A 26,660-nucleotide genomic window follows, 5' to 3' on the forward strand; every position below is an offset into this window, starting at 1 on the left:
AACAAGTGTGTAACACAGTGTGATAACAATAGGCAGCTAATGGCTGTCCCTCCAGAAACTTGCGGAGACATTTCAGAAATATCGCGGAAAAAGTTGCGAGGTAAAATGCCACAAATTGCGGGGAATATTGCGGATTTTGTCAAATATTGCGGGATTATTGTGGTAAAATTGCGGAAATTGCGGCCGATTTGTTACTTGTACTGTAGTGGTGTACGATGTACGAGCCGTACAGCATAAATCATGCATGACAAAACAGAACGTGTGCTGCGCTGACTGTGTTCAACTGCCTGACAGGAGCTTGCAAGACAGCTTTCCTCCATCCTCGGACAACACTCGACGCGAGCCTTATTTTGTGACTTGTCAGCCGCTGATTTGCCCAGAAACTTCTCCATTCTGGTGTCGATCTCACAAGTAAACTACTGACGAGCTTCAAAGAACTAAACAACATCGAAGAAAGACTCGAATATCGCGGTTGCTTTTCGAAATATCGCGGTGCTTTTCAAGTATCAAGGACAGTTTTCTACAATAACGCGGATGATTTTTCAAATATCGCGGATATCACGGACTTTTGTTCAAATCGCGGAAAACAACGCGGCCGCGGAATCGCAAGTTCCTGGAGGGACAGTAATGGACACAACTAACGAGTTGTCGTAGGCTCTTCTCAATCGCATCTACCTACATGTACATCAATAGAATGAAATCACTCTCTGAAAGTAGCTTGCCCTCTCATGGTGCCTATGAAGTGTTTTCAGGCGGAAATGACATTTGTAACAATGTTCAGGCCAGCTAGCTTTTTCAACAATGATCCGAGGCACATTTCCTGTGGAGAAAATGGCGTTCTGTCTGTGTTCTCCTATCCACAGAGCCGAACTGTGTTAAGAATACAGTTTTTAGTTTGTAAGTGCCGATGTGTGTATTTGTGAGCAGAGGAATGAACCATGTTGCTTACAAACAAAAAGCAGTCAACAAAGAGAGCAATTGCTTTCAATACGGCACAGGCAGTGTAATTTTGGCATCATAACGTGGAGAAAGTTTAACGATGGCTACCTGCCCACTCGTCTGTATGCGCATCTTTACACAGACATCTCAAACTGGATCCACGATAACGTTTCTTCAAATAACGAAAACAAATTGGTCGTTAAAACGTTAGACTTTGTGACTCGTTAGACTTTCCGGTTTTATAGTAATCGATTGCGGGCTTGAAAGTGATGACGTCAGAAGCCACCATCTAACAACAAATAAGGATGACGTCAGAAGCCACCATCTAACAACAAATAAGGCCACGCCGTTTTTTTCTATGTTTCGCGTCGCCTTATTCGATGAAATCAATGGGGGAGGGCAAAAAAAATAAAAAAGCCATCCAAAAAAAAACCAGTGTATACGTGCATTAGTAGTAGTAGTAGTAGTAGTAGTTTTTATTATTTTACTAGGGGAGTCCCAACAGGACTGCCTTTTTACTGGGAACCCTAGGTGAAGTTTAACCATATTAATGAACAGAGCAAGAGTGTGGGCCTGTCGACAGTCAGCTGGAAGAGAGTTCCTCCTGCCTGCCGCCAGAAAAGAAATAGAGCGCATGCCATACTGCGTATAAACGAGTGGGAGAACTAAGGCTCTTTGTGCCTTGCCCCGGGTGCATGCCTGGTGACCAGGTGCAGTTGCCCGAAGCTGGTACAAAGACTGAAGAAGAGGACTAGCAAGATGCTTGGCCAAGCAGCGGTACACAAAAACAGAGAGCTTGAGGCTAATACGCTGTTCCAAAGAATAGAGGTGATATAAGCGAAGAATTAGTTCAGTGGGCGTGGTACGATCGAGTCCAAACACTCTCTTCATTGCTATGTGACTAACGGTCACAATCCTATTGTACAGAGTTGTGCTTAAACAATGTAGGTAAGCATTACTGGCATAGTCTAGGGTAGACTGAATAATAGTCAAGTAGAATGTTCGCTTTGCATCGTTTGTTAAATTTCTACGGCCATGTCGGAAAGCAGCAACTTTAGCAAAAACCGAGTTACACAATTTATGGACCTGTGGCTGGAAGGTGAGATGCTCGTCTATCATTGCATTTGTGTACAGTGAAGCGACGCGGCTCTGTTCATGTACATTGACATGTACATGAATACATGAGTGTATCTCCTCTGCCATGCTTGTGGTCCAAACACAGGCGGCATGATGATTGTGTGACTTGCGGCCCAGCTTATTACACACACATGTACATGTACATGTGTGTGACCTGAGTACAATCATGCGATAAATAGAACAAATATTTAATTGATGCCAACATAACAGTTACGTGTAACAATCATGTTCCGTTTGTTTTCCTTTTGGGTTACATTTTCCGGTTTTCTGGGTTTGCATTAAATTTAATTATTTGTATTGCATTTTCAAAAAAATGTTCCGTTTATTTATTTTTAAACTCCGGCTGTGAAATACGCGCGGGGGACGCGAAACATAGATAAAAAAACGGTGTGGCCTAACGACTTTTGGATCGACTGGCCAGAAGTACAGTATAATTATGGTGGTTATACTTGTGAGGCCTGCATCGCCACTGAAGGTGTAAAGGCATAGTGGTGGCCTGCGGAAGCGAAGGCTAGTTTGTGTGTTTCTGAATATTCAAATGATGCTAACGTGGATCCCGCGAATATTATAATATACCGGTGGGCCCAGCGGCCCTCGACCTCGTGTTACACGTAGGTCACAGGTGTGATTTTTCTGCACCAGGAGTGGGTCCCTGACTGGGAGGGCACAGTCTGGTCACTACCGGTGGATGTGTCACTAGGCTGTGAAGGAATATCACACCAACGTGCGTGGATCCATACAAAAACCGGATCCAGAAGTGAGCGTTGTCATGTCTCCGGGCCGGCTGTGATGTAGCACTTTCAAGCCCTATTGAAACGTGTTCACTGCAAAAACTTGAAAGAGGCCATGTGATGTGGTATGACTGTTGAGACTACGTTATGTATATAAGTCATGGCTACGTTGGAGGTTGCTTAGAAAAAAACCCAGACACCTCAAACGTCACCATGGAAACCATTCGCGCTTTCAAAAATTCAAAGTAGTTCTGTGGTAGAAGTTTTGTTCAGAATTCGTGTATACACTAGTGCCCTCTGTAACCAGACGACTGGGCGCTCAAAAGAACAAAGGACATCCAGAACACAGTATGATGTATGGCTCTGATGTCTCACTTAAATTTCATCTCAATGGAGATCAAGATGTTGACGATTTTAGAAGTTCTCACCTTCAACGCGTCGTGAAAAATTGCTTGTCCAGGATGGAAGCAACATGCGCCTGCAATCCAGAAAGCACCGGAGGAATAACTAAAGGTATCCACGCCTAAATGTCTTGATGCTCTCAATATTTACCATCGTGATTGTCTTCCTCATCATAAAATTTCCCACAACCTTTGTTGTAGCATCGAAGTTCTCCTTCGGTCGCCATTTTTTTGAATGAAAAAAATGAGAAGTACATGTACCAGCTGACATAAAAAGTGGTAATTATTTGTCAACAAATCGAGAAAATCGCCAAAAGAAGGAAGTAAAAAATGATCTCGATCAGGACAACCGCGGCGCGCTAGCCGCGCCCGCGATCCATACCGCGCTTGGCCGCGTACCGTGCACTCGTACTCGTGATCGTGAACGCATGCGCATCGCTTGCAGTTGCAGTGTACCGGTACCGGTAGTACGCGATCCGTACGGTACGGTACAGCGCCGTATCACTGTACCGTACCGATGCATGCGATGGGTTTTCCGATTTTGCGGCGCACCTTTTGCTATTCCACCTTCGACTTCGTGTTCTTTCCAATAAAAAAGGGTTTTGTCATTTCTGATTAGACTATGCGACCAACGATCCAGGCCAGGGGCAGGGACCCTGCGGGAGCTACAACGTACATGTACATCGTACATGTACGTTGTATGTGTAGTTCAGTGACGACTCCCTTGGCTCGGGTAGGTCTACCAGGTCTACGGCCTGGCTGCCTTCGATAAAGGAACTGGACTGGACCTCAGGCTCAATCTGGTGCCGGAGAAGGCTATGAAGTAAAGGTACTTTGCCTGTTCAGGCGAAGACATTGTAAAAATAAAAGACCCGAACAACAAGTGTCAACAATAGCGGTCAATCGATGCCCCTAACCTCACTGCTTCCCTCTCTGTATCCCGTCTCTCTCTCTCTCTCTCTCTCTCTCTCTCTCTCTCTCTCTCTCTCTCTCTCTCTCTCTCTCTCTCCTCTCTCTCTCTCTCTCTCTCGCCCTTTGTCTCTCCCTTTCAAGTTTGTCTGTCTGTCTCTGTCTCTGTCTCTGTCTCTGTCTGTCTCCCTCTGTCTCCCTCTGTCTCTGTCTCTGTCTCTGTTTCTGTCTCTCTCTCTCTCTCTCTCTCTCTCTCTCTCTCTCTCTCTCTCTCTCTCTCTCTCTCTCTCTCTCTCTCTCTCTCTCTCTCTCTCTCTCTCTCTCTCTCTCTCTCTCTCTCTCTCTCTCTTTCTCTCTCTCTCTCTCTCTCTTCTCTCTCTCTCTCTCTCTCTCTCTCTCTCTCTCTCTCTCTCTCTCTCTCTCTCTCTCTCTCTCTCTCTCTCTCTCTCTCTCTCTCTCTCTCTCTCTCCCTCCCTCCTCCCTCCCTCCCCCCCCCTCTCTTCTCTCTCTCTCTCTCTCTCTCTCTCTCTCTCTCTCTCTCTCTCTCTCTCTCTCTCTCTCTCTTCTCTCTCTCTCTCTCTCTCTCTCTCTCTCTCTCTCTCTCTCTCTCTCTCTCTCTCTCTCTCTCTCTCTCTTTCTCCCTCTACCTCTCCCCTCCCCCTCGCTCGCTCGCTCTCTCCCGCTTTGAAATTCGCTTCCCATAGAATTGGGCACTAATGCCCGTTTAGCCTTGCGATGTAAAATAAAAACAACAACAACAATCAAGGACACCGATTACCGTGCAGAGTATCGAAATATATTTCAGGAGACTACATGTACATGTACCGGTAACTGACGAAGACAAACCTCACAACAGTCCCGAGGAGTGAGGAGTCAACAGTCTGAGGAGTCAACAGCCCTGAGGAGAGCTGCATCCTACTTACACGCTACAAAGCGCTGTAACCTCTGCTTTGCGGAGAAGCAGGAGATCTGTAGGGGCTAAGCAGGAGAAACGCTCACTGAACAGAAGGTATCAAACTTCAAAGCCTGGCCCTAGTGTTGGCACGAGTCAGAGAGCAAATTAATTTTACCGCCGTCTGTTACTTTGTCCCTAACGTTTGAGGCCTAAGCCTAAGGATGGCGATCGGCCCTCTTCGGAGGGGCAGTCGATTGTGCGGCGCGGAGTTGCCGTGGCCTTCTGGATACCCGGTTCCAGGTCAGCCCCTGGTCTGGGTGGATTCCTGGGGACTCACTGTGCCCATGCGCGGGGGGGGGGGGGGGGGGGTGCGTTCCGTTGTGCTGACATGTATGTCATGAAGTAAACTTGTGAAGTTATTGTGTCTCGAAGCTATCAATCTGTAGTTCCCCTTTTATTTGCTAATAATAAAAGGGGGATTACAATCATGTACTGTTGTACTAGACCTAATACAAGGCTACATTGTACATGACATTGTGTATGATACAATCATAATCATTTGGCTACCCTATGCCTAGGCGCCTATGCCTGGTCAGATCATGCTTATGTGAAATAATATTATTATGTGCAGCAGCTCATAAAGTAACGTTAGTTATGTACAATCATGCACATAGTCATTGTATGAGGTAGATGTACTTGTAGTAATATTCTTGTACTACTTGTAGACTAAAGCTATTATTGTACATAATTGTGATGTGTACATGTACATGACTGTACTCGTACTTGTCTTTATTGATTTTAGTACATGTAGTACTATTGTCACATGCGGCGCGCTATCTCAGTATCTGGCTATCGCTTGCGCTTTAGCGGGCATAATCTAGATAGAGCTAGCTACATTTTGTAGAGACCAGGGAGTCGTATAGACCCGGGAGGCGACACGAGGCCTTCCGGGCCGACTATGATTGACTCGCGGCACTTTCTCCCACTTTTCCCTCAGATATCCCCGGTGCATGCCCTGAGTTATAAACCAACTACTCCGCGTACTTATGCCATGGGACTTTGGGAGTGCACTCCTTGGGGAACGGACTCGTGCAGGATCGATAGGATCGTGGGAAATCGTAGCTCGAAAAGAAGAAGAAGAATGAACTACTTTTCCAAGTAATTAGTTGCATTTGATTATCGTGATTGAGGCAGAGAGTGCTGCTGATCGCGATCCAGATCCGGGTCAAGAATCACCTCCTGATCCTAAGGAAACTTCAGCTGACGTAGATCTACGTTCTCTTCGCGTGAACGCTAAGTCTGCTTGGGCCACAGGTATGGTTAGAATTCTAATTTTCTATGTTATTATATTTTTCAATTTGTCTTGAAACTTTCAACCTTGCTACTTAGCGGCTTCTGATCTGGTGCGCGTAGATCTACTGCATAAAAAGTTGCGAATAATCTTGAATTGGAAGAAATACTTGTGGGTTGATAGAGTGCAGTACTTGTTCAATGGTTTCTACAGAGCGTTCCGAATCCCAGCCGCTAAAAACCCACAGAAGGCAAGAAGCTTGCGTTGCAAAGCTGCTGTCCCGCCTGACTGCGGAGAAAGAAGACTCGTTTATGGTTGTTCTACAGCCGCTGCTGACGTCCATCAGCTCTGTCCTGCTCCCAGCTGCAGATAGGCCTGGATTTCAATGAGTCGTGTCCCAACTCCGGTGTGAACGATTCCCGACGTCAAGACGAAGTGGGGTCAATTCATGGGTGTTGCAAGGAAGCTGTCACAAGATGATCCGGTATTGAACGGTAGGTTTTGTAAAGCTGCTCTAACATTTGGATCCTATAAATTATAACATTAATTTTTTATTTGTATTCACGAAGCCATGCCCAAGACGTGCGACATAGCGTGCGTTCGTGTGTATGTGTGTGCGTGCGTGTGTATATTGTGTGCGTGTGTGCGCGCTTGTGTATGTCGTTAAATGCTGCCAGAGCACCCCTACCTCCGGAACCATTCGAGTAGATCCATTTGGGGAGGGGCGGATGGGCGAGTCCTGCTTGCCGCATTCAGTACTACATGAAAAAGTACTCACCCTAAGAAAACTGTGCGTGCGTCTCGTACACCCAACAAAAGTCAAGAGCTGGGAGTCGTACAAACCCATCAAAACCCTAGGGTGTGTGCGATCTCTGGTCAAGAGGGTGGGAACTGTTGCGTACATTTCCAACCAGGTCGTAGACGCGTCTGCAGTACAGTACGACCTCACACTTCACATAGTCATACGAGGATACAACTCTATTGATAGATAAGATAACGTGCTTGTAGATCTCTGCCATGCCAAAGTTGCATTCAGTAGAGGTAGTAGTCTCTGTCAAGCGTGTTTGCCATTGGCTCACGGCACTTGTAGCAGCTGATCGGACGATGCAAATGGACTCCCAGTCCACATTAGCTGGTTCTTGATATGCCTTCGAAAATATACCATGGCACGCACTTTCCACTGTTGTTACATAGGGCCGGAAGTGTGTTGTCCTGAGCTTGCCACGATACTTTCCGATCTGTCCATCTCCTCTCTTTGTTAAGTTGAAATTATTTGAAGAGCTGATGGCTGGTAACTTGCTGGTCAGCTGGTAGAAATACGTTTGCAAGTGTTGCTGCTGATTTGTACGTTGAATTGCCGGAGTGACGTGGCCTTGAGTAGTCTTCCCCAGCAATGAACTGAAGAGTAGCATGCGTATTGAATTCTCTTGTTGCCGGTTCATCGGCCCCTCTCCATGACACCGGACTAGACTGAATTACTGGCGTCCCTTCATCGTCCCTTCATCGGCCTGCTTTTTGCCTCGAACTTCACGAGTCTTGAAATCTGGACCCAACATAATAAAAGTGGGACTCAATTGCGCAGGTCAGACGATAAATTGATGCAATAAGGGGTCATCGCGAAAGTGATTAGTCATCCCTGAAAAAAACATCATTCATTTCGTACTCGGACCTCCTCTCCACCCTCCGAAATGAATGGACGACGAAAATCGCATGCGTGTACATGTGTATGCATAGCGTCAGTCGACTGAGATTTTAGCTCCCCCCCCCCCCCCCCCCCCCCGGAACGATCTTCGTTTCAGGGACGACCAAAAACTTGTGTGACCACTGACTTTCTTTCTCTGTTATCAAGCAGTATGCATTATTTGTAACAGTAATTACTTGTCTGTGTCATGTGGATGCATTGTCTTATTTCCTTTTTCAGGCTACAGCGCAACCAAGAGAACGAAATGTACGTCGCAATCAAGCTATGTCGTTGCCATCTTCTATGTGCCATGCGTTACCTGATGTGCCAGCCTGCTATGTCGGATACCGCTAACCATGCACCGACTAGGCGCCAGGCGCGAACTGATGGTGGTGGTGGTGCCAGAATAACTTTGCAGTTTAGAGAGCGTGTCTGGGCAGGCGTGTATTTACCCCCATATTGCCAGGTGTGTATTTACCACCATATGAACCAACCATAAGTGCAATTGCAGTGGAGTCTTCAACTTCATTCTCCCGAGTCAAGCTCCTTGTGAAGACATCTAAGAAGAAGATTGCCTGATGAGTCCAGCCGGGACGAAAGGTACGTCGCAATCAAGCTATGTTGTTGCTGTGTCATCTGCTATGCGCCATACGCTACCTGATGTACCAGCCTGCTATGTCGGACACCACTCACCCTGCATCGACTAGGCGCCAGACGCGAACTGATGATGGTGGTGGTGGCGGGAAGGAGAGCTCTGTGCCAGAATAACCTTTCAGTTTAGAAAGCGTGTGTAGGCAGGTGTGTATTTACCGCCGTATGAATCAACCACAGTACGATCAGCTGACGTTATAACTTATAAGGATGATCTCGTGCAGCGATATTATTGATATTTTTTAAGTCTTTTCTAAGGACTCTCCACTGCAGCGTTTTCTTTCCACTCGGTTCTCTTCTTTTCATCGCTCAGCTTGCACTTGCAATGCTTATACATACTGATCAATCCCGTTCAATTTTCCGTACATTTTTCTCAAAATCCATAGCGCGGACGAAGTAGTGATTTTCCGTACAAATATGGAAAATACGGAAGGTTGATAGCACTGTGTTGAGGCAGCTATTGTTGACTTTATTTGGAATTAATTCTGTCGTATTTGCACACATTCCTGAGTACATTGTATTACTACTAGCATCCAATGTGTGTTATCTGTGCGAGCTTCTAACCTTGTGAACATTCACCGAAGGTTCGGTTGGTGGCGCACAAGATCTTCCGGGATGGCTCTTGCGGGCTCTCAGCCCTGCGTTCACTGCATAAAACTTGGCAGAACAGTTCAAGTTATTTCCTCACTCTGTGACTCCCAATATTTCACATGTGCAATGATTATAAGTATTGTAGATCACTGGGACAGCGCCACTTTGTTAGCCGATGTTAGTCCTGAAGAAAAATTGACTTCATTGCCCTAAAGGTGAGAAGAAATTGGGACTATTTGTGAAGGAAAACTTTGGAAAATGTAATTTCGAATAAAAGTCATTTCGTTTATCTGGATAGGTCCAATATTTCACAAATGTGCAATATAAGTATTGTAGATCACTGGGACAGGGCAACTTGGTCTGTCGAAGTTAGTCAAGAGGAAAAAAATTACTTCATTGCCCTAAAGGTGAGAACAAATTGGGACTAACAGTTATTTGTGAAGGAAAACTTTGGAAAATGTAATTTCGAATATAAGTCATTTCGTTTATCTGGATAGGTCCAATATTTCACAAATGTGCAATGTAAGTATTGTAGATCACTGGGACAGGGCAACTTGGTCGGTCGAAGTTAGTCAAGAGGAAAAAAATTACTTCATTGCCCTAAAGGTGAGAAAATATTGAGGGAATTTGTAAAGAAAGGATTACCTCATCTTAGGTGGTCAAAGTGCCTCAGAGTTCGAGTGGCAGTGCAAAGCCAGTGAGTAAGCCAGTGAACAAGACCCTTTATTAGTGAACTCCTCAGCGATGGCCACAGATGGCTGTATTTCAGCAATGGAGATCGAAAGTCTGACCACAATTGTTCAGCGAAAGGACGAAGACGACGCTATGTACGGATTTCCCGCGCGCTATGGCCTATGTACGGACTTGTCCCACACCGAGCAGGTCGTAATATTTTGAATCGTTGAGTCGATCATGGTTGTGCACAAGTGATGCGCGTGTCGCCTCCCGGGTCTATACGACTCCCTGGTAGAGACTACTCTTGCAGACAAAACCTGACATTTTATGCTGTTTTTATCAGTGAGGCTGCACTGACTGTATAAGTGTATTAGCCCTGCATACATGTCGCTGCATCACCACACAAGGACATAGAAAGATAGATAGACAAGAGTCTGTACACGTACACGACATCAGAACCAAGCCTACTATACACTACAATGACAATGTAGGCTACAGACTGTATGCCGCCGCTCTACCGTCTACGTGCGAACATGTGCATTTCCCCGCTGAGCCACGCGGGTGTTTTCGGTTGACCGTTGATGCCATGCCGTGCTAAATCTGCTCCGCTGCGCGTTTCATCGTGTGCGGGCGTATCATTCTTTCCGCTGCGCTCTGCTGTGCTATTCAAAAATCGCTCTCTTGCAGAGGCTCTCTGTCGTTCCTGTCGGAGCTTGTGATCTTAGCTCAGTTTTGTCTAATTTTCTTTTCCTTTAGTAGTATCGTGACCCCGTTGAATCTCCGCCACCATGCCGAAGCAGGTAGGTTTGGAGAAGGTTTGCTTGCTCACTAGTTGGCAAGAGATGCTGATCACTGCACTGGCCAGCAGGCGGAGGACTGGGTAACCTTTGGAAATGAACGGTGTGTGCGTGTGTGTGTATGTGTGGCCATGTTCTTGAAGATAAATGTTCGCGTCACGACCATGGACGCCGAGCTGGAGTTCGCTATCCAGCCGGCGACCACGGGAAAGCAGCTCTTCGATCAGGTAGGGATGATCTTCCTCTTGCAGAGAAGTGCGCCTGCTGCTAGTGCTAGGTCTCTCATCGCCCCATTTCCCATGCTAGTAATACTAGTCCATAGGCTTAGCTTCCAGTCCGGGCTTGTCAGTCTGATGTGTGGTAGGTACAAACATGGTGGCGTACACTGTGTGATCAGCGTGATGCTGTGTTGTTCCGCATGCAGGTCGTCAAAACCATTGGTCTTCGGGAGATCTGGTTCTTTGGACTGCAGTACGTCGACTCCAAGGGCCTGCACACTTGGCTCAAACTCAACAAGAAGGTCAGCAATGCAACAATTGCCCAGTGAAAATGTTTGATGCTCCTGCGAATCTATTTTTTTGCCTGTGCAATCTGATACTATTACACATGGTCGCGTTCCCTTGTGCCACTTATCCGCAGGTGGTGTGTATGGAGGGTAGCTAGCTCTGGCTTAGCTATTCTTTATGTTATGTTGTGTATTCGTTGTCGCGGAAGTCTGAATCACGGACTGCTACCTCGTTCCGCGATCTGATGCTCCAAAATCTTTCACTAGGGACGATGAAGCACTCTCTGTTGTCTCCACGCAGGTCGAGCCATATTTGAGTCCACTCACATCAGGCTCGCGTATGTCGTGCCTGGGGGAATGAGCGTGGGTGCGGACCAGGCAGATTCTATCATCTATGCTCCGAGTTAGCTTGGTGTGTAACGCAAGCTGAGTGAGTGCTACAAATCTGATTTCCTGAGCTGCTGCGTGAAAGCGCTTCCCTTCTGGCGAGCAGATCACCCGCTTCAGGAAATGCACTGTTCTGGTTTTCGCTACAATCTACATGACCAGTGCGGTGAAACATGCACACAAGGCACACCCTAGCGCGCACAGCGATGCCCTGCTCAATCAAGATAGAGAACCGACGAACGATCGTCCATCGCTTACCAACACCGGGGATGGAATAGAAAATCCATTATGTCAATTTCACAGCAGCAAACGCTCTGTTTATCAATATGATACTGTGTTAGTGCGTGTGTGGCGAATATAGCCTGTCAATTATTTCTGCATTCATTCTCCGTGATCCAGCCTTCTGACACTGGCTGCGAAGAAAATGTGTGTGGTGAGAATGAATTGAAATCACGAGTGTTGTAGAATGACACAATTAGCATGCCTATTGAGACTGTGCAGTTGCTGGAGTGTACAGATTGTGATAGCACTTCAGCAAAGAGGAGGTGCATGTGATGTTTGGGGATGATGCAACGCAGTGTACACACGTGTGTGTTTGTGTGTGCGTACGCATGCGAGTGGGTGTGCGTGTATGTATGTGTCTACTTGTGTACTCACATGTGTCTGTGTGTGCGTGGTGTGTGCGTGTGCGTGTGTGTGTGTGTGTGTGTGTGTGTGTGTGTGTGTGTGTGTGCGCGCGTCTGTCGGGATACTCTGGCTGGGGCTGAATGGACACTGCTGGTCTTCATAATCATTCAAAGTGAAAAAGCGGATATTCCGCTTCTGCATGTGAGCCATGTCTAAATAAGCAATAACATTAACTCCGTTTATCTGGATGATTGAAGCGTAGACATTCTGCCAAAAACCCACATGGATTACTGCGTCATTAGTTGAAGGCAGACTGCCAGGATCCGAACAGCTTTTCTATTTTATTCAAAGTCCATTGACACTATGACAGCCAATAGGAATGGAAGGAGTGTACACTCGCCATGGCAACAAAAGAGACAAACATGTAGCTGCAGTACTAACACTAACACTAACAGTTAGCCGTATCAATCCAAGTATCCAATCCTCCCGACACTCCTCTAGTTCGTTATCGCCGTATTTGACAGTCAGGGTCATTTCATTGATTTGTCATCAACCACCACGCCGTTTCTGCGCTCTCCAGCCGACCCCTCGACACGTTGCCACAGCACACCACCAGCAAAGCTATACGTCCGTTGGCACTGATGTCCTTCACGCAGCTGTTTCAGTTACAGTTACGGTGTGGTGCTTCATGAGGGCTGAATGTTGCTGCTTACCCCTTCATTTCATTGATGTTGCGTTGTCCATGTTCTCCAGGTGGCCGTGCAGGACATCAAGAAGGAGACGCCAATGCAGTTCAAGTTCCGCGCAAAATTCTTCCCCGAGGACGTCGGAGAGGAGCTCATCCAGGAGGTGACTCAGGTAAGATGGCGTTGGACCACTAGTAGTATGTGTGTGTGTAGGACTTGAACGTGATGACGCGTCTGAAGTCAACTAATAACAACTTCTGCATCAGATTGGATCCACTCTGGCCATAGCTAAGCACCGTATCACGGTGGGCAGGCCCTCATGCCTTTTTTGATCCAATACAAAGAAGTGAGGGAAAGGGAGTACAACACTTTGAATGCTATAGCCAATACAGGAAGAAGTGTGTGCGTCGCAGTGCGTGTGTGAGAACTGAGAACTACTAGAATAATAAAGGGAGAAGAGGAAGAAATCTGGAAAACGCCGGCTTACATGTATATGCACGCATCCCACAGAGTGAGTGCATCTCTAAAAGGTGTCGTAAAAGAAGAACTTGTGGTTTGTAGACTGTGGGGAAACAAGCGGCAAAATGGGTATGCCATGAACAAGGTGAGCGAGGTCAAGCAAGGTTCAGGAAATAACACCTGATTCCAGGTACCCTGTAGGTGCATTAGAACCAGTCGACAGTTTTAAATGCTCTGCAGCAGTTGACAGAAAGCGCAATGCCTGGCGGAAATTCCGCGATGACCCCAGAAATGGAGCGCTCCAGTGTACGTACAAGCTAGCACTCCTTGACTCAACAAGATGTCTAGCAAGAGCCAAAGCCAGACATCTCGACCACGTCAAGCAACAGCTCCGGACGGGCAGCCTGCAGGACAGAGAGTGGTGGAGCGTGATTAAACGAGTTGGAGGGCATGGCCGGGACAGCTCCATCCCAGTCCTGGTTGACCCCGATGGCATGGAATGCACCAAAAGCCACGACAAGGCTAACGTCATCGGGAAGTACTTTGCCCAGAAGTGCAGCGTAGACGATGACTTTGCAGAACAGTCGGGGCCGTTCCCGCATGTCCGCCAGCGCACCGCAAATACGCTTGCAACAGTCCACTTCCGCCAAGCCACCGTACGCCGGACACTCCGAGCCCTGAACCCAAGTGAAGCCACAGGGCCTGATGCAGTACCTGCTAGAGTGCTGAGAAAATGTGCCGACTCTCTGGCCCTGCCCCTATCCAAGCTGTTTACCCTGTGCTTCTGCAGTGGTCATCAACCTGCCATGTGGAAAGCTGCCAACGTCGTACCGGTACACAAGAAAGGCCCCAAGTCGAACCCCAGAAACTACCGACCGATATCACTACTGCCCATAATGTCTAAGTGTATGGAGTCCATCGTGAACCGCAGCCTGTCCAACTTCCTGAAGAAGAATGACATCCTTTTTCACAGGCAGTTTGGCTTTCGCACTGGACTGGGAACCTCTGATCTGCTGATTGCTCTTCAGCATGAGTGGAGCCTTGCAGCTGCCAGTGGAGGCCTCGTCAGGGTACTCGCAGTAGATATTGCCGGGGCCTTCGACAAGGTCTCGCACAACGGCGTCCTCCACAAGGCTGAGCGGTGCGGCATAAGTGGCCCCTCCTTGCCTGGCTCCGGAGTTACCTGACAGACCGCCACATCCGTGTCGTCATAGGTGGCCAGTCTTCACCAACCCACCGAATCCAATCTGGCGTGCCACAGGGCAGCATCCTCGGCCCCACCCTCTTCCTTCTGTACGTCAACGGCGCAGAAGACCACCTGCCTGATGGGGCGAAGCTGGCTGTATACGCCGACGACACAACTCTCTACAAGTGCATCACCACCCGACTCAGACTGCCAGAAGAGACAGCAATCCTCCAGCAGGCAGTAGACTCACTGGCAGCATGGGGAAGCAGGTGGAGGATCAAGTTCGAGCCCACAAAGTTGCAGGCATTGACCATCAGCCACCACCGCTCGCCACCCCCCCCCCCCCCCCCCCCCGAACGCAGCCTAATTATACTGACCGCACTCCAGCTCTCTTCTACCCCTCTTTGATCCCCTTCGCTCAGTCTTAAAACCCGATTATCAGTTCACTCCATCTTCCTACGGTGCACTGCTTTTACTATTGTTTTGTCCTATCTCAATCTCAAATTCTCCCCATTATCGTTTGCAAAGCCGGTGCTTCCCTCTTGGATGCACATGTTTCTTTTCTCCTATGTATCGGCGCACAGGAGTAACGATGATTCCGAGACCTTTGGTCGGAGGAGTTACTTTTGCCCCGCCCCCACTTCCATCCAATATGCCACCGCCCCCGCTGTGCAGCATCTGATGGTACTGTGGTATTCAGTAAAAAATAAATAAAAAAACCCTTTAAAGTTAAGATGTGGTTGAGTGGTGGAGAAGCTGCTGTCCTACAGCATGCTGATATGGGTGCGTCATCAAGCGTGTTGCTCAATTGCCGAATCAGTGCCAGGCGAAAAGCTAGCTGGTCAAAGCGAGGTGGAAGAACAGCTCGGCCACGACGATCAGCAGTTCCATTAAAACGGTAGATTCTTAGGCCGGTCTATCATCGTCAGTAGAGCTAGACTCCTCACTGGTACTGTCAGTGACATCGTCCCTTGAGTCGTATCTAGCCAGAGCTGCCGCAGTTTCAGGTCCGTCGGCGCCGTCAAAAGTTTCGTCAATTACGTTACCGTCTCTGACAAGCTCTTGGTCTAGCTCTTCTTCTTCACTCGATGAGAGACCCAGCTCGGAGTCCTCGGAGGAGATTATAGGAGACTCTCCAGCTGAAGCTGCGTCAAAAACGATATCTAGAGCGTCCTCAACTGACACCTGTGGACGAGCCATACCGAAATCCGCACCGACGTTTTCCGAAACTTCTGTCAACTTTGCACGCCTTCAACAAACACTTTTTTAATGGCAATCCCATGCGACATGCACATCATCAGAAACTTCACCTTCTCCGTGACATTCCGGGCGAGTTTCAACTTTGTCTGTGCAACAGCAAGGCCCAGCGCGAAGTGTAGGGACCACAATGTGTCAACTGTTGCTATGACGTAGAAGTATGGTCATCTGTCGTTTCATGTGACAATCATCAGAAATCGTCGTCACACTGAGAGTTGGACTAGTACAAAGGAAATATTATATGCGGCCATGAAGCGAATAGCATTGGATCAAGAACTACCACATGCCTAACACCACTCGCCTTACTAATCATGCTTTCAATACAAGTAGTGCTATTTTTAGGATTTCAGTGTTTCTCGTGGTAGTTCTAGATCCAATTCTAGATCCAATGCTATTCGCTTCATGGCCATATACTATTTCCTTTGTACTAGTCCAACTCTCGGCGTGACGAAGACTTCTGATGATTTGTCACATGAAAACGACGTGAAAATCCGTACTTACTGTTCCTCTGGTGTCGCGGTATGAGTGTGTACACATTATTTCTATCGATTATTTCCAAGGAAAATTTGAGCTAATGTATATCAATTGTAGTGTAGCCTAGAGACCGTTAGAGAGAGCGTGTACAAGGTGTGTGTACAGGATGTATGGATTATTTCCAGGTTGTGTATTTCCCACTTGGCAGCTGCAAAACAGGTTGAGCCAGACCATGCAACATCTGCATACTCGACCTTGGCAACACACACGCGGTATGCTTTTCCATTTCCAGCGCCTAAAACTCCTGCTTTGCTTGTCTTGTGTCCGTTCAGCGTCTGTTCTTCATGCAAGTGAAGGAGGGAATCCTTAATGACGAGGTATATTGTCCTCCAGAGACAGCCGTGTTGCTGGCATCCTATGCGGTGAGTGACCACCTAGAACTGTATGTGTGTGTGTGTGAGTTTTGATGCTGGATGCTACTCCGAAGCTCGTGTAGCCTCGTACTTGGCCACCGATACGTAACTTCAGCCAGCATGGTCACTCACAATTCACTTGGAGTGCACCCTGATGAAATGTATTGGCAGTACAATGTGGTTATTGTTGAGCATTTTTACTTGTCGAATGCTGGCTAGGTCTGGCTAGAGCTTAGTGGGTTCTTGCCACAGATTGATCACTTTTTGATATCATATGCAATCTGCGGACAGAACTGTTTCGTCCTTTGTGGACTCATCAGCACAGCACACGGTATCATATTCATGATCTTCTTGCGCTTGCTTCCTTTGTGTGTGTGTGTGTGCATCCAGGTGCATGTGAAATACGGAGACCATGATACGGTGAAACACCCATCAGGTTTCCTGGCCAATGACCGCCTGCTCCCACAGCGGTAAGTTGCTTTTCTCTTTCTGTCAGACTCAGTGGAGGGGTCTGGAGTGCTACTGGCCTTGTATGCGGTGTGCAGTATTTGTGATCAGCACTCTCGCACAGTACGCGTGGTGCAATTGCTACAAAGAGAAATTCTAGCTTGTACATCATTGCGTATCTTCACCTGCAAGGTGCGATTCGTTTTGCACTCTATGCTGGATGTGTATTGCTAGTATTGGGTATGTGCTGTTGCTTTTCTGAAGCGCTGTTTTATAATCGTTCACAAAAGTTGCTAGCCAGCACCAGCCCCGCCGGTGACCTGCCGGTTAGGCTACCATCTGCTGGTTTCGTCCCAAGCATCTAGTTGCACGCATGGCTCAGTTGGCGGAAGTCTGCATTCAACACCTGGTTGATCGGACCTATGCCATGGTTTTGAGTCCGCTGATTTCTCTGTGATTGCTTGCATTCCTGTGTATGATCTGTGAACTGTGTATGCAGTGTAATGGACCAGCACAAGATGACACGGGAGCAGTGGGAGGAGAGAATAGTCAACTGGTACGCTGAGCATAAAGGCATGATGAGGTAAGTGAAGTCTGCTCCGCCGGAACTTCGAACTCAGTACTCATGGCACAGGTACTGGCTGGTGGCATGAACCACCGATGGCGAAACAACTGGTAATAGTGTGTTGACTTTGTGTACTTGTACTGAACCTTCGTCTTCTTGCCACACTTCTAATTCTACGGCGAGCATGTTAGTCATGCAAGGTATGGTCATCGCAGACTTCAGTTACAATGGCTGTCATTTGGTGTCGTGCTTGGCCTGCAGAGACGAAGCAATGCTGGAGTATCTAAAGATCGCCCAGGACCTTGAAATGTACGGCGTCAACTACTTTGACATCAAGAACAAGAAAGGCACGGACTTGTGGCTCGGCGTGGATGCTCTAGGCCTGAACGTATACGAGCAAGATGACAAGTGAGTATTGTTCACGGCATGAATATCTTATGTGCCTTGTGCATACCTAGTGTGATCAAGTCGCTACGTGAGCTATTTTGTAGGGAACCTTTCTACCGGAAGAGCCTTTTGCACAAACGAGTGATCGGCTCTCCTTGGCTTGAGTTTGGCCGGATAGTAGGTGTTGTGGAATGAACATGAATTCCCAGCTTTGTGCCCATACGTGCATGGTGTTCCACAGGGGCATAGAACAACCGTGCCCAGTCACCAGAGTGTGATCTTGTGCTGTGTTATCATGGTTGTCTATGTGTCTATTTGTGCAGATTGACACCTAAAATCGGCTTTCCGTGGAGTGAAATCCGGAACATTTCGTTCAACGATAGGAAATTCGTCATCAAGCCAATCGACAAGAAGGCACCGGTAAGCCTCGGGTTAACCTAAAAAGGTGGCGGCAGCTAGGTACATTACCTAGAGATTTAGTACATTGCACATGTCGATGTTCCCTTTACAGGGCGTTAACCAGTGCCAGTACTAACTCAGAGGTTGCTGTGCACACATCTAGCTGTTCTGAATTGAATTGCACTGAACCACGGCCACAGTGAATCTGGGTACAATGCTGCGGGTGGTTGACTGCTTGTCCACTTTCCCTTCTTTTTGCCAAACTGCACAGGACTTCATCTTCTACGTACCCCGGCTAAGAATCAACAAGCGTATCCTGGCACTGTGCATGGGTAACCACGAGCTGTACATGCGCAGACGCAAGCCGGACACCATCGAGGTGCAGCAGATGAAGGCGCAGGCGCGGGAGGAGAAGTCACAGAAGGTCCAGGAGAGGTACGTTGGAACTGAACCGCCTTGTAGAGGATAAACACGAGTCGTGCTTGCATAGTATTAGTAAGGTAGCTGGCAATGATGCTTGCCAACAGCTGCTGGAGGCAATGGGTACCGTTGGCTTGACATCCCCCCCCCCCCCCCCCCCGCCAACTGTGCTAGTGACATGATCGACATGCGGGTGTTGCATGCTCTGCTGAGCTCTCCTCGAGTAGTGCTTCATCCTGCCTCGTGCATGACCAGGCCACAGGAAATTAGGCTGAACTTGCAAATCTCCTTCAGTGTGAAGCCATGCCTCTGGATTTCAGCATTCACAATATCCACTTCGTTGGCTCATACGACTATAGCTGTAAATCTCTTCTCATTCTCATTCTGACTAACCAGATCAGAAGGACTATGTAATTTTGAATTACTTGGACACATCCGGAAAAGTGTCATGCATCCTTCGGTGTATCGAGTGCCCCGGCGGTGGAGTGTCCCATGACACACTATAATATGCTGTTTTCTAGCTCATGAACGCCGCATCACATGTAATTACGTGTATTGTCCATGCTGTGTTTTGGTTTGGCTTGCGCCGAGTGCAGGCAGAGGCTTCAGCTGGAAAAGCAGGCACGTGAAGATGCTGAAAGGCAGCAGAAGGATCTCCTGGAACGCCTGAAGAGATTCGAGGAGGAGGCACTGCAGGCCCAGGATGGTTAGTTGCTTATCTCACGAGTTGGTCACAATTGTCCATCTCTTGTTTTTGAAATGTATCCACTCTATGTCCTTAAAAAAACCGCCATTCCCGCAACAGGCTCTCAGCTGCACCAAATAGATAAATAAATACTTTGCCAAAATTTCGCCCATTGGTCTCCACTCTATGTCCCACACTTATAATTGAGTTATAATCAACAACACTTAGCTGTCCTGGAATAGAATGAAATATGAAACATGAAGTGAAGTCCAAGAGTACTGACCATTCCAGTTGCGCACAGAGGCACGCTTTTTCATGGAACTAAAGTTCTAAGACACACAATGAAAGGCAACGGGGTACCGGAGGCTGGCACTGATTTTTCAAAGTGTTTGCATGGATTCAGATGTCTTTGGCCACAGCTGTACGGTATTTTGATACACGGCGTATGTGTTATACATGAGCTTTATTGGATCCTTATTCAAGTGGCACATGTGTTGAGGCTGATTTGCTAATTTTTCTCGCTTCTGCACAGCTCTGAAGAAGTCCGAGGAGCAAGCCCAGGCGATTGAAGAGAAGGCGCGCCGAGCGGAGGAGGAGGCCAAGGAGTTTGCGCAGTTGAAGAACGAGGCCGAGGAAGAGCGCCAGCGCGTAGAAGCCCAGATGAAGGAGGAGCAGAGAACCAAGGAACAGATGGTAAGGCCGGGCGGAGAAGCAACATGGGCCGGCTACGGGGCCGCTGCTTCACATTGCTTTTAGTGGAACATGTGACTATGCTGTAGAATCCAACAAAGTACCAGTTCAGTCGCCTGTGTTGCTGCGGACTTACTCAGAAAGTACTAGTAATATAATAAAGTAGTATATGTTATTCATGTCATAGTCTCGGTATGCATTTTTTTACTAGGCCATGTCACGAAACAGCATGCATCATTCAATGTGAAAAATGGCATGGCAGTATCCAATCTCGTAGGGCCCCGGAATGTCATTATACTTATAGTCATTTGAGCATAAATATCACCCAATGTTGCACCTCTTGCCGTCTGTCCTCATCGTTTCACTCTCGTCCCTCTCTCCCGTTGATGATTTTAATGATTTCTTCCAATTACTTAGGCGGAAGAAGCAGCGAGACGAGAAGTGATGGCTCAGAAGGCTGAGGAGGAGGCCCGCTTGAAGGCCGTTGAGGCTGCTCGGCTACAGGAAGAGGTCAGTGAAATTTGCATTGCCACAGTCAAAATTGCCGCAACATTTATATCATTGTTTTTATTTTGCATTGGTGCACCCTTTGCAAACGGATTGTCATGTTTCTATTTATGTCTAGACGTGACTTTGCCGGTATGCTCAGCGAACCGTATCACAGCCGCGGGGGGGGGGGGGGGGGGGGGCAGGCAGTGCGACTGTAATGGTGTAGTGCGGCCAGTGGGCTGTTGCTACCACCATGGTCCAGTGCGACTGTAATGGCCCATGGTTCTAATAATAATAATGATTATAGTTACAGTTTGCATGTCACTCATGGCAGGATCCATGGGCTTAGCACATCTGTCAATGAAATACAGGCAGAAGAGCCAACAAAAGGCATCTCAATATTGCGGCTCTATAACCACAACAAACCGATCCCAGATAATTATATTTCCATGGCTGCAGTGCAATGCTCTAAATGTAGCATTCATCATGCTACGCATGGCCAGCAATCGAGGACATCTGAGAGTTGTAATTTTTGTACTCCTCCCAGGTGTGATTTTTGGCATGCTGGGCCAAGCACAAGGAAGCCATCTGCAAAAAAACTGCAGAAAATGGTTGTTGTTTGATCCTTTGGTGTAATCTTTGTTTCTAGTCGAAGCTAGTTGCTGTTTGGAGCAGAAACGCTGAAATTGACTATTTTCTGCATGTACTCATACATGTACTCATGTACTCAGGCATGCAGTCTCACTCGTATTTTAGCTATTTTTCTGGAATGGATGCTGCTCTGCGCCCCTTGGTGAACCTTTCCTGCGCTCGTGGAGCAGCTGAAAAGGACCACTGGTCTGTCTGGTTCCTGGTTTGAAAGTGGAGAGTCGACTTTTGTGCCTTGAAAAAGGAGTAGAGAGCGAGTAAGGTACGTCTGTGGCTTATTTTTGAGTGCTCCTTGTACATTTTTGATCGTGATAGAAATTCTCAGACCAAAGTCAGACCAAAGTCAGCGCGATGATGGCCGTACAGTTTTCTTGTGGATTTTTTAGTTGTTTCATTTCGTATCTATGTCAGTATCGTGATGGTGAAGTGGAGAGGGTGATTTTCTTCCTCTAGGCTTCGTTCGGCCGACTTTGCTTCGTCCTCGTTGAAAAGTGATCCTGAAAAAAGGTCGATTCGCAAAATTATGTTGATTTTCAATGTACGTGGTGACATGCGATTGCTGGCTATGGTATTGTTGCTGTGTCTGTGCCGCACACACAGCTGGAGGCAGCCAAGAAGCAGCAGGAGGAGAACCGCATCGCCCTTCTGCAGGTGACAAGCACACCGGCGGCTGTCATGGTCAAGCAAGGACACGACGATCACGACGAGCAGGAGGACGAGAGGAAGGAAGGCCAGGGTGAGCTGAGCCTGGCGGCCGATGTCGACATGGCTGCCCTGCAGAAGGCCGACGATGACCGGTTGAGCCTCGCCGAGAAGAACAAGAGAATGCAGCAGCAGCTTCGTGTAAGTTTGCCATGCATGACCGGCCGGTGGGGGGGGGGGGGGGGGGAGGCACCAGCTACTGTTCTGCATTTGTGTACATAGGCTGCATGCGCAATAATGAAGTGTGTGCCCGTCCATAGGATAGGACAGGTCTCAGGATGGCTTCGGCGCACTGTTTTTAGATCCGTACTGCATGAATTCCAGCCTGCGAAATGTGTTTAAATGACATCACACACACACGCACTGTGTTACTATTACTTTGACTGCAGGCTACCCAGCTAGTGTGTGTGACTATGGCACTGTGATCGTGTGAAGCTGCATAATGTTATACAGGAAATAGCCAGTTACACACAAGCCTAAAGTTCATTCAGGCATACTTTAGATCTGGGCATTTCCATTCCGGCCTAATTTGGGTCGCTCCTCTTTCCATTTTATCTTTGAATGGACCATTGCACAATTGTATGCACCAAATACAAATTTGCATACGTGTGGAAGACTGCTTGGAGTGGACAACACAATTGCGTTCATGTACAAAAGTCTCACTGTTACGACTCGTATTGTTCCACTCATCAAGAGGATTGATGTTCAAGTAGGGCTTCGCATGATCATCAGGCTTGCTATGACACGCTGCACATGCAGTGGGAAATCACCTTCCAGAAATGCTGACTTAGAAATGGGTGGTAACGTTGCCGGGCATGTTTTCTCTACTTTTGTTTCCTCTTCCAGGAACTGGGAAGCCAACTGGCATCCACCAAGGATGCTACCAAGCTGACCAAGGAAGACAAGCTCCACCAGGAGAACCAGAAGGCTGGCCGTGACAAGTACAAGACCCTCCGTCAGATTCGCCAGGGCAACACCAAGACCCGCATTGAAGAGTTCGAGAACATGTAAAGAAAACACAACAAAAACATATATTCAACCACATCTAGGTGAGTCTCGTGTTGTTTACGGTGTTCACAGGACTGTGCGTATATGGACCTATGTGCCCGTAAGTGGGATCATTTCCAAGTCCACCCAGAGTTTGGGGATTTCAGGGGGGTTCGGGCGTTGGGCGGTTCAATAGCCGCTGATTGAGTCATCTTTCCAAGATTCGTGTTGGGTCTCTCTCCCCTCTCCTACGTGACCAGTTTTGGCAGTGAGCAAGTACGCTGAATGTGCACTGTGGATTGACACTGGTATGTCTGTGGTGCTGTGTCCCAGCTCATCTTATAATGGGTCATGGGACTGAGTAGCCTTGTATATGTACGACGAGATGAAGAGCTATCGAAAAAAAATGTAACATATCTGCCTGCATACATCAAGTACTTTGAGAAACTGCAAGCAAGACTATACCTCATGAGCCTGCATTTTCGCATTGAAATCCCAAAGTTTTCAAGTGAGACATCATTGACGGAGGTCATCAATTTGGTTGAACTTAGGTTGTGATTTGCCGTATTACATCCATGACGAGCTTTGTTCCAAACGTGGAATATCCAGGCATTAAAAAAAAACTTTTTTAATAATAAATTTACTTGGGGGGGGGGGGAGGGGCAGCAAAAAAAAAACAGGTTCATGTTAGGGGCCATCCGTAATTATCGATCTTTTTCACGAAACGAAAAAGTTTAGTTATGACCCACCCCCACCCACCCACCCCCCTGAAACGAGAAAATTAATTGACTGGAGACTTTGTGCAGAAAATGATCTTGATTGGCTGTTACAACACAGTGAGGCCACATTTTAATTTTGTGTGATTGTGCAAGTAAGTATTTAGTTACAAGTTTGTTTTCTTGGAAGTCTGGTACTACTTCTTGACCATGGAAACATTTTATTTTCACCTACCACAAAATGAGCACCTCTACGTCTAAACACGGGAATTGTACACTTGCAAATCGTCAGAGTTCCGACATTGACATGATGCTGCCAAAACAAGTCGACTTCGGAGCGGAAATAAACGCCATAGCTATCACAGACTTCAGTGGTCGTGCCTCGTTCGCAAATGAGAGCAGCATCGCCCCAGAATCGCTGTCGGAAAGCTCCGTAAGGTCGCACGCACGCCGCGCTGCGCTGCCGTCAATCAGGTACTTGCAGTACGTAGAAAGTCGATGGCCTAAATTTCCGTGTCTGGAAGACTGTCGACACGGGGATCACTCTCCATGGCTTCCCCACCATAAGCACGATCAGATTCTTCCAGGTACATTACGACGACATCGTCTTCAGCGGCTGGCGCTCCCCATATTTGCGTGAGAGTTTACTTGGCGTGCGCCCCGCTCCGTAATTTGAAGTTCTCTTGCATCGGCGGCTGGAACGAAATATTTATCTATCCGTCGTCGGTCCCAGAGTGAATGACCATGATGACTGCTTGGTCCTCGTCGGAGAAGTCATCCGAGGACGGGGACGAAAGGAACTCACTGCACTGAGTACAGAGTGGTATGCATGGGATCAGTGCATCCGCGCGACGTACTGAGTCTGTCGATCTACTTCAATGTAGATCAGGGAGTCGTAAAATATTTTACGACTCCCTGATGTAGATCTACATCCAGTCAGCGTTGATTTTTTCCGCTTTCGATGTTTTTTCGAAACGAAACCGGTCGCTACCCACCCACCCATAAACGAAACTTTTTCGTTTCGTGAAAAAGATCGATAATTACGGATGGCCCCTTATCATGTTATGATATTGGGCTTGCATCGAATATTATTTTGATAGTTTTGAGCATATTACACAGTGTTTTAGGTCCAGACATGTTGTGCCCACAGACAGCTTGTAGATTCAATTAAAAAAAAGGAAAAAAGGAAACAGGAAACAGATATGAAAATGAGGCATGTGAAAATCTTGAACGCCACAGACATCACCACGCAAGATAACTTGTCATGTTGCGCAATGATGTCTGCAGCTTTCCTACCTTTTCATAGCTCTAGTTAATTGTCCCTTGTTGCCTTGTATATGTACGACGAGATGAAGAGCTATCGAAAAAATGTAACATATCTGCCTGCATACATAAAGTACTTTGAGAAACGTAGGGTATATGGAACTTTGGTCCAATACAAGCAGTGTTTTGCAAGCAAACTGTTCATCTTCCCCATGTATGATGTACTGATTGCAATCTTGTGGTTGGATGTGCTGTTTGTGCCTGCAGACCAACTACCGCTGTGATTTTCATTCTCCCTAGCACTGCGGCGTTCTTGCATCCTCAGTTACTACTTGTCTTTAGGAGCTCTCTTTTTTTCATTACGACCCCCCCCCCCCCCCCACACACACCCACCCTTTGCACCATATGCCCAGCACTGTATCTCGGGTGCCAGAGCCTCCCCGGGCTGTTCACGACGGCCTGCTTTCAGCTTCAGATGTTCCTTTCTTTCCTATCTACCTGCTGCGCTTGTTTTGCTACCGTTCTGCCTCTGCTCCCCTCTTGAAAGGTCTTGTTGGCCTAGGCAATGCATGTAGGAAATTTGCTTCCTGTGAAGTGAATAATGTATAACAACTATTCTTTCATTTTTTTTGTTCTATTTTTACACGTAAATGCGCATGGCCCAAGGAAATTGCTTATGATTGTTTATGCTATTGACTCATGTGACTTTTCCACTGCGCTCCTAGTCAGCATATCTGTTTCCCTTTGTCTATACGAGATTCCTATCATTTACGTTTTCGAGGCTGCTGCATCCATTTTTATGGGCTTTCTCTGTATTTTTTTAATGACTAGTACTTGTTTTGTACTTGTTGCTTGCTGCTGAGAATGGAAGATGGGATAGATGATGATGAAGTGCGGAATGGCACAATCTTTTGGAATTTTCAGTACACCACACACACACACGCACGCACGCACGCACGCACGCACACACACACACACACACCTACTACTACTACTACTGCAGCACATAATTATATGTCGTAGGTAGGCAACAACAGTTTTAGTGGTGAACTGACATCATCACGGATATGCGTGTGTACGGAACTGTGCCTGTGGGGCGGGGATACTGCTGACGTTGGCTTTTCACACTCAAGGCTCCCAGGCCTGCAGGATGATCCGCGACGCTGTGACCCGACCAGAGCAAGTCGAAATAATAATCATCTAAAATGTCGGATTCTCCCATCGCAAGTATTGAAACTACTGTTGTGGACATGGAAATCCGTTCTCACGTCTAGCGGCCCCAGGGCGCTGGCCATGCAGCCGTGGGTAAGCAGTACACACATGCATTAATCCATTATGCGCTGTTGTTAGTGTTGCAGTTCTGGTCACATCGGATCAACAAGTTAGTTACATGACTGTGCACTGCATGCAACGAGTTACGTTCTGTACGCGCTGATGAGGGCGCTGGCCCCGGCCAATCGACAGGATTTCCATGTCCGTGACAGTAATTGCTTCGTGTTTTTTCGTGTGTGTACATTCATGTACATGTAAAGTGTATGAGAAATCAGGGCACTACTACTAGTACTACTAG

At 47.4% G+C, this 26,660-nt stretch overlaps 2 protein-coding genes and 1 long non-coding RNA gene across 4 annotated transcripts in view; 2 read left to right on the forward strand and 1 right to left on the reverse strand.

Annotated features, from left to right (window-relative positions):
* The window catches only part of LOC135815847 (cysteine and histidine-rich domain-containing protein 1-like), a 13,428-nt gene extending 9,970 nt beyond the window's left edge, over nt 1-3,458 (reverse strand). The window contains exons 1-2 of the mRNA XM_065329191.1: nt 3,360-3,458; nt 3,236-3,285 (exon numbers count right to left, since the gene is read on the reverse strand). Coding sequence (XP_065185263.1) covers nt 3,236-3,285; nt 3,360-3,435 — 126 coding nt within the window. The 5' untranslated portion in view covers nt 3,436-3,458. The remainder of the gene's footprint in view (nt 1-3,235; nt 3,286-3,359) is intronic.
* Nucleotides 3,459-5,925: 2,467 nt separating this feature from the next.
* On the forward strand, nt 5,926-9,073 carry LOC135815850 (uncharacterized). 2 transcript variants are annotated; one of them, XR_010553327.1, is made up of 3 exons: nt 5,926-6,326; nt 6,517-6,797; nt 8,225-9,073. It is a non-coding gene; the product is annotated as an uncharacterized LOC135815850 (long non-coding RNA). The 2 variants fall into 2 exon arrangements; XR_010553326.1 differs by lacking the exon at nt 5,926-6,326 and having other exon boundaries at nt 6,346-6,797.
* Nucleotides 9,074-10,506: 1,433 nt separating this feature from the next.
* On the forward strand, nt 10,507-25,934 carry LOC135815849 (radixin-like). Its single transcript, XM_065329193.1, has 16 exons — nt 10,507-10,701; nt 10,842-10,925; nt 11,123-11,218; nt 12,971-13,075; nt 16,612-16,701; nt 17,083-17,162; nt 17,639-17,722; nt 17,966-18,112; nt 18,415-18,511; nt 18,762-18,925; nt 19,507-19,616; nt 20,128-20,288; nt 20,703-20,795; nt 22,023-22,265; nt 22,971-23,173; nt 25,358-25,934. The coding sequence occupies exons 1-15, from the start codon at nt 10,690-10,692 to the stop codon at nt 23,133-23,135; spliced, it is 1,731 nt and encodes a 576-aa protein (XP_065185265.1). The 5' UTR covers nt 10,507-10,689; the 3' UTR covers nt 23,136-23,173; nt 25,358-25,934.
* Nucleotides 25,935-26,660: the final 726 nt, after the last annotated feature.

This window comes from Sycon ciliatum, chromosome 4 (assembly GCF_964019385.1).
Source record: "Sycon ciliatum chromosome 4, ocSycCili1.1, whole genome shotgun sequence".
Lineage (NCBI taxonomy): Eukaryota > Metazoa > Porifera > Calcarea > Leucosolenida > Sycettidae > Sycon > Sycon ciliatum.

Excerpts from the sequence above, each read along its gene's own strand:
- LOC135815849 (XM_065329193.1), top strand. Across the intron at positions 16,702-17,082 it reads TGTTGCTGGCATCCTATGCG|GTGCATGTGAAATACGGAGA; the intron begins GTGAGTGACCAC and ends GTGTGCATCCAG. Across the intron at positions 18,113-18,414 it reads GTATACGAGCAAGATGACAA|ATTGACACCTAAAATCGGCT; the intron begins GTGAGTATTGTT and ends CTATTTGTGCAG.